Source organism: Scardinius erythrophthalmus (genome assembly GCF_964197995.2).
Source record: "Scardinius erythrophthalmus genome assembly, chromosome: 1".
Taxonomy (NCBI): Eukaryota; Metazoa; Chordata; class Actinopteri; order Cypriniformes; family Leuciscidae; genus Scardinius; species Scardinius erythrophthalmus.
The window spans coordinates 74,920,905-74,927,491 of record NC_138221.1 but is presented as its reverse complement, the minus strand read 5'-3'; the positions used below and the strand labels follow the sequence as shown (position 1 = coordinate 74,927,491).

The 6,587-nt window shown below is 42.7% G+C and overlaps 1 protein-coding gene across 2 annotated transcripts; it reads left to right on the top strand.

The window, feature by feature from the left end:
• Positions 1–339: 339 nt before the first annotated feature.
• Positions 340–3,800, top strand: LOC308701082 (transcription factor Sox-9-A-like). 2 transcript variants are annotated; one of them, XM_081383130.1, is made up of 3 exons: positions 340–991; positions 1,477–1,724; positions 2,172–3,800. In XM_081383130.1, exons 1-3 carry the CDS (start codon positions 579–581, stop codon positions 2,825–2,827), a joined length of 1,317 nt encoding a protein of 438 aa, XP_081239256.1. In that variant the 5' UTR covers positions 340–578; the 3' UTR covers positions 2,828–3,800. The 2 variants fall into 2 exon arrangements, with proteins under 2 accessions (XP_081239256.1, XP_081239255.1); XM_081383129.1 differs by having other exon boundaries at positions 341–991; positions 2,169–3,800.
• The last annotated feature ends 2,787 nt before the right edge of the window (positions 3,801–6,587 follow it).

The window sequence follows — 6,587 nt, the reverse complement described above, 5'->3', positions numbered from 1 at the left end:
CAACATAATAAAAGAAACATAAAAGCACATTAGGCTATATATACTACTATACTACATACATGTGCAGTTTGTTATTTGTACCAGCTGGCCGAAATTATTTTCTTTGGGTGTATAGACAAGTATTTTTAGTTTTGAATAAAACCAGTTCACTTAGCTTTAACCACATATATCTAAGTTTATGCATTTGTGCATAATGTGTGTGTGTGTGTGTGTGAGAGAGAGAGAGAGAGAGAGAGAGAGAGAGAGAGAGAGAGAGAGAGAGAGAGAGAGAGAGAGAGAGATCGTGTTCTGCTCCGCCTCCATTCATCCATATATAAGTGATGTGATTTGGAGAGAGAGGGAGCAGAACCTCTCCATATCTCGACGCACTAACACACACTCAGGCAGGATTTGTCGTCCTCATCTCAGTGATATATGTCGTGTGCTGCATGTGTTTGTTTTCCCGCGAGCCGCAGATCTGAGCAGTTCTGAGGAACTTTGGACACTTTTGCGCAGGAGCGCGCGCGCGTTCAACACACTCGCCTGAACTCCTGCAGGAGGATTTTACCGCTGCACGACAGTTTTCTTCACTCTTCTGCATGAATCTCTTCGACTCCTACCTGAAAATGAGCGACGAGCAGGACAAGAGTCTGTCCGACGCGCCCAGCCCGAGCATGTCCGAGGACTCGGCCGGGTCTCCGTGTCCCTCCGGCTCGGGCTCGGACAGCGAGAGCACCCGAGCGGAGCAGCACCTGAGAGAGTTTAAGAAGGACGAGGAGGACAAGTTCCCCGTTTGCATCAGAGACGCGGTGTCTCAGGTTCTGAAGGGGTACGACTGGACCCTGGTGCCCATGCCTGTCCGAGTCAACGGCTCCAGCAAGAGCAAACCGCACGTCAAGAGACCCATGAACGCGTTCATGGTCTGGGCTCAAGCCGCGCGCAGGAAACTGGCGGACCAGTATCCGCACCTCCACAACGCCGAGCTCAGCAAAACACTCGGCAAACTCTGGAGGTAACAGATGCAGTTTACTTCATTTCATTGCATTGCATTTCATTTATTTATTTTTTATTTGATTCTAGAAAAGTCCGAAATCCAGAAGTCAGAACAATACTTATTTATTTTAATAACTCTGGAAAACTTTGCGCTTGCATTGTAAATATTAGAGTAACTAAATAATGCTAATAAACCACTTTTCAAGCTTGAGAAAAGGTGAATGTATAGGAGAGTTTAACTGGAAATAGGCAAACTAACCCTTACTTTACATTGCACATTAGGGTAGAGAAAGTTCAAACGTGTTGACGGGAAAAATATTTGGTCAATGTCAATGTTGTTTTGGATATAAAATGGCTTCATTTTCGAGTTTTCAGGTTTATTTCAGTAAAGCTAAATATTATTTAGTAAAAAATAAATAATAATTTAAAGAACACTTAGGTTTTTTGTATTGTTAACTGGAGAAGGTAAATCTGATTATTGATCATTTTAATGGATGTTTGCAGACTACTGAATGAGGGAGAGAAGCGTCCGTTTGTGGAGGAGGCCGAGCGTCTCAGGGTCCAGCACAAGAAAGACCACCCCGACTACAAGTACCAGCCCAGGCGAAGAAAATCAGTGAAGAACGGCCAGACCGACGGCGAGGACGGCGAGCAGACGCACATCTCTCCCAATGCCATATTCAAAGCCCTGCAGCAGGCCGACTCTCCGGCGTCCAGCATGGGCGAAGTGCATTCCCCGGCAGACCACTCAGGTACTTCAACTTCTTAATCGCCTCAACTACTGGATTCTTTTTAAAAGTTTTCTGTTTTTGCAGTTAAAACGGTGTCGTGTTAGCGGCCCCTAAGATAATAACTAATGATCTTTGCAACGGAAGTGAATCAATCAAAGACTAACTTTAGCTGGACAATAAATCTCTGTTACTTTAATGTCCTATTATCTCTGAAAAGCTGCTTTGAAACAATCTATATAGTTAAAAGAGCTATATAAATGAAGGTGACTTGACTTGACTGGAGTCCTGTACCCTTGCAAACTACAGCAGCTTATGTAACGCCTGCAGGGAAACTCATAAATCTTATCTGGCCTTCTTAATGTCGCTGTGTATCTTTATCAGCTTTCTGGTTACGTCAGCAACATAATGTGTGCCAGGTACAACATTTCTTTTTTTTTAATTTCTTCTTGTCTCCGTTTTGAAAAGCAGGTCAGTCCCAAGGTCCCCCCACGCCTCCCACAACCCCCAAAACAGATGTGCCGTCCAGCAAAGCGGACTTGAAGCGCGAAGGCCGTCCGCTGCAGGAGGGCATCGACTTCGGCGCCGTAGACATCGGCGAGCTGAGCAGCGACGTCATCTCCAACATGGAGCCGTTCGACGTCAACGAGTTCGACCAGTACCTGCCTCCTCATGGACACCCCGGGGTCCCGGTCTCCAACAGTGGCCAGGCGTACTCCTCCGGCTACGGGCTCGGCTCTCAGGCCGGATCGGCTCACACCTGGATGTCCAAGCACTCGCTGAGTGGCGAGCCACCCCAGCAAAGGACTCAGATCAAGACGGAGCAGCTGAGTCCCGGCCACTACAGCGAGGGATCCCCACAGCACGCCAGCTACGCCACCTTCAACCTGCAGCACTACAGCTCCCCCTACCCCTCCACCGCCCGTCCGCAGTACGAGTACGAGCACCAGAGCCCCGCTAGCTCCTACTACAGCCAGTACCCCGCCTTCAGCTACATGAGCCCCAGCCAGAGGCCCATCTACACCCCCATCGCGGACACGGCGGGCGTCCCGTCGGTGCCTCCCCCACACAGCCCTCAGCACTGGGAGCAGCAGCAACCGGTCTACACCCAGCTGTCCCGGCCCTGAGACCCTCCTGAGACCCTCCTGAGACCCTCGCTCGAAATCCTGGAGATCTTTCAAAGAACTCAAACTCACGGAATGGCTCCCGACTGTGCCTTTTTTACATTGCTTGGAGTTGTGATTATATTTTTCTAGATATAATGAAGAGAAATCCTCTGTGAGGACAGATCAAGATAATTATTTTAGTATGTACTGTGTATGTGTTTTTTTTTCTTCTCAGTTTTGTTGGATTGGGGGATTTATACGCAGCTGTCTGTGACCTCCTTCACTGATGATATTTTTGTAAAGACTCCTTTTGCCTGATATTTTCCTCTGTATATATTTGTGAGGGGTTCTTAAAACTTGGGCAGAGTACGTGCAAGTTAGCTGGGGAAAGATGTACAGTCTGAACTCGAACGCTTCTAGAGTCCGTGCCTAAGCGTGTTTGCCATATTTGAGCTGGTGTTTCCGTGAAAACTGCCTTCATCCATCTGTGCCTATAGAGATCGTGGAGGAGAAACAGGAAGTGCCCTTTGACCTGAGGCTCCTCCGTAGCTCCCCATTGGTCAGATTGACATTCCTTCAGATGCCATGGAGTCTTAACCTCTTTAATTTATTCATTAGTGTTCGTTTGACTTGAAAGTAATACTATCATGTACTTGGGCTTTGTACGACTAATTTGTGATAAAATGTTTCCAGAGATGATTATGATTTAGTTGTAGTGCAAACTTTAACCATCTCATTTATTTATCATTTGTTAATGTTTCCATTTTTAAATTTTTTAAAAAATGTTCTTTTGATAATCTAGTTGAGAGCCGATCATAATTGTGAGACTTGATCAAACCTGTCATAGAAACAACTGGAACTTCTGCAGGCTGTTGGCTACATCTCTATGAAAACACCAGCATTTCTTTCTTTCCCTTGTTCTTTATTTCATTCAAATAAACTGTAAAACATGCCACCGTCTTAAAAGAAGCTTATCTTTTGTATCATTATTTGCAATAAAAAGAAAGATATAGAAAATATCCTTTGTTTTAAAATGTGTCTTTTTCAACCAGCCTAAATCAAGCTTGATGTCTTTTTGAGGGATGTTTATGACATTAACACACCACTATAACACAGCGATCTACTCATCCAACATTAAAGAGGAAGAAGAAAATTCAGTACACATGCAATGAATTCAGCTTTTATTAACATGATGTAGAATGGCGTCTGTAAAAGAGAGATGATAAAGATACAGCTGATAAAGCGATCAGACTCTCACTGCTCATCTTTCATCAGGAGGAACACAGGAACTCCAGCGTTCGGCTGTACAAACAGCAGTGATTTCATCAGTCATCAGGAGATCAGTGAAGCGACACGCATCGCTGTGTCGTAGCTAATTAAACAACAGCGAGAAAACACATCTATGAACCGCAGAACAATATGTCTGATGACAGAAATGGTCAAGAAAATGAGTGCATGATAGACACAGCTGGATTCTTGCCTTTAACCTGTTCTGAAAGGCTGCTTTAGGGAGACTAAGGCTGCGTTTGCACTGCAGGTCTTGATGCACAGTTGTGATTTGTTGACTATATCAGATTGTTTTGACGCTTACATCAGCTTACATCTCTTTCTAGTAGTGACCCATATCCGATATCTGCAATTACACTGTACACCTGTCGAAACAACCCAAGGTAGACGTACTGACCCGGAAAAGCATTGGTCTCTGAAGGACGGAGAATAAAGAGCATTCGCTAGCTCGCATTGACGGGAATATCCGATCCGTCCGCTTACATGGCAGACCCAGTCATATCAGATTTATCTCCAGGCCTGAAACCGATCAGAGAATATCTGAATCAGGCTTATAGGTTCGTTGGTCATATCCGATCTGAATATTCTTACAATATTCTTGGAGTTTCATGTCCCTCCATCAGTGTAAGTTCATCAGTTAAACTTTGGATTAACAGCATGAATGAAAGCGCTAATGTATTTGTGCAAAATGGTTTTATACCAAGCATTTTACATCAAAAATGGCAAAAAAGGAAAAAAAATATTTTAAAACAAGTACAAACAAATTAGCTAATGCATATAAAGTAGCAATTCAAAAACATAACATTGTGTGAATTATTATTATTATTTTTTTATCTAAATCTGGGAAAACCTCTTTTTGGTTATATCCCCATTTATAAAAATTATATGTATATCAATTCTTTTTTTTTTTTTTTTTTTTTTTAGGTCTACACAGTGTCCCATTTTGTGTAATCTTTTCTAGAAGACCCACAAAGTGAGTGTGTGTGTGTGTGTGTGTGTTTGTGTGTCAAATGAAGCAAAACTGGTGTGATTTAACCTGCATTCATTTGTGTCCAAATCGAATGGTAAACTGGAAGTGAAATGTTCCGCAGTGAACTGTTTTTGACTGTCAGCTCAGGCTCTGAGGATCATGTATGATAGTGATTTCACTCAAATGCAGAAGGTTTAACCAATTCAGTTTAAACCACTGTCCAGTCTGCTAAATTTCACAACTGTAATAAAGATTTAGGAAGTGCATTTGTCTGCAGTGGCAGCGAAGCGTTTGATGGAATGGGAATGTCCCATCAGAGAGACAGGAAAGGATCCCAGTGTTTCCCAGAGGGACTCATCATTATTCCACACACACATCGACCCTATGGGTGGTCCCTCTGACTGAACACACTCCACTGATAAACCACAAAACACTGGAGAAATCATTAACACAGCGGAATATTAAGATCTTAAGATTTAGTATCCAGACTGATTAATCTATTGAAGACAAACTTATCAGGAACTCTGCATTCATTGGAATTTTAGCAGTCATTACATTTGGCATGAAATGGAAGTTGCAATCGTCTCTTACTGTGACGGATATCAGGGAAACAATGCAGCAATGCAGATAAAATGTGGGCGGGGCTTGATTGTGTCTGTCGGGAATTGATTGCATGGTTGTGGTTTCCTATTGGTGGATCTCATGTGAGTGACAGGTTGCCCCGCCCTCGTCATCAGAGAAGTTAGATCAAGTCACCTTTATTTATACAGCGCTTTTTACAACACAGAGTGTTTCAAAGCAGCTTTACAGAGATAACAGGACAATAATGCAACAGTTTGTTTCCAGAAGAAAATAGCGTCACAGTCCAGCTTAAGTAAGTTCAGTGATGGTTCATTTCTGTTGTAAAAAAGTTAATTTATATATATATATATATATATATAATATATATATATATATAGCCACTCTATCGTCCAGCTCAGTTCAGTTCTCATATAATGGTGAGATCAATAATATTGTTGATTATTAAATTAATTGTTAAATTTAATGTCCCCAACTAAGCAAGCCAAGCCAATGGCAACAAAGGTGGAAAAAGGCGACAGACCAAAACTCCATCAGTGGCAGAAAAAACCCTTGGGAGAAAGGCTAACATTAGCATTACCTAATTAGATGCCATTCTTCTTATGATGTAACGAGTACATTGGGTGTTATGGGAAGTGTTCCCGGTTCAGGCTGACCTAATCTATGCAGCCTAATAATCATTTAACTGATTTGAATAATAGAAATGTATAATGTATTATGTGAAAGCTAGGTCAAAGAGATGTGTCTTTAATCTAGCTTTGAACTGACAGAGTGTGTGTGCTTCCCGGACAATGGTAGGAAGACTGTTCCAGAGTTTTGGTGCTAAATAGGAGAAGGATCTACCGCCAGCAGTCGATTTTGATATTCTAGGTATTATCAACTGGAGTTTTGAGATCGCAATAGACGTGAAGGACTATAATGTGTTAAGAGCTCGCTCAAGTACTG

What these genes read in the sequence shown, in the direction of transcription:
- LOC308701082 (XM_081383129.1), top strand. Translation starts at nt 579, where the DNA reads ATGAATCTCTTCGACTCCTACCTGAAAATGAGCGACGAGCAGGACAAG. An exon ending in ACACTCGGCAAACTCTGGAG is followed by an intron (nt 992 to 1,476) that starts GTAACAGATGCA and finishes GGATGTTTGCAG; the next exon opens with ACTACTGAATGAGGGAGAGA. An exon ending in TTCCCCGGCAGACCACTCAG is followed by an intron (nt 1,725 to 2,168) that starts GTACTTCAACTT and finishes CGTTTTGAAAAG; the next exon opens with CAGGTCAGTCCCAAGGTCCC.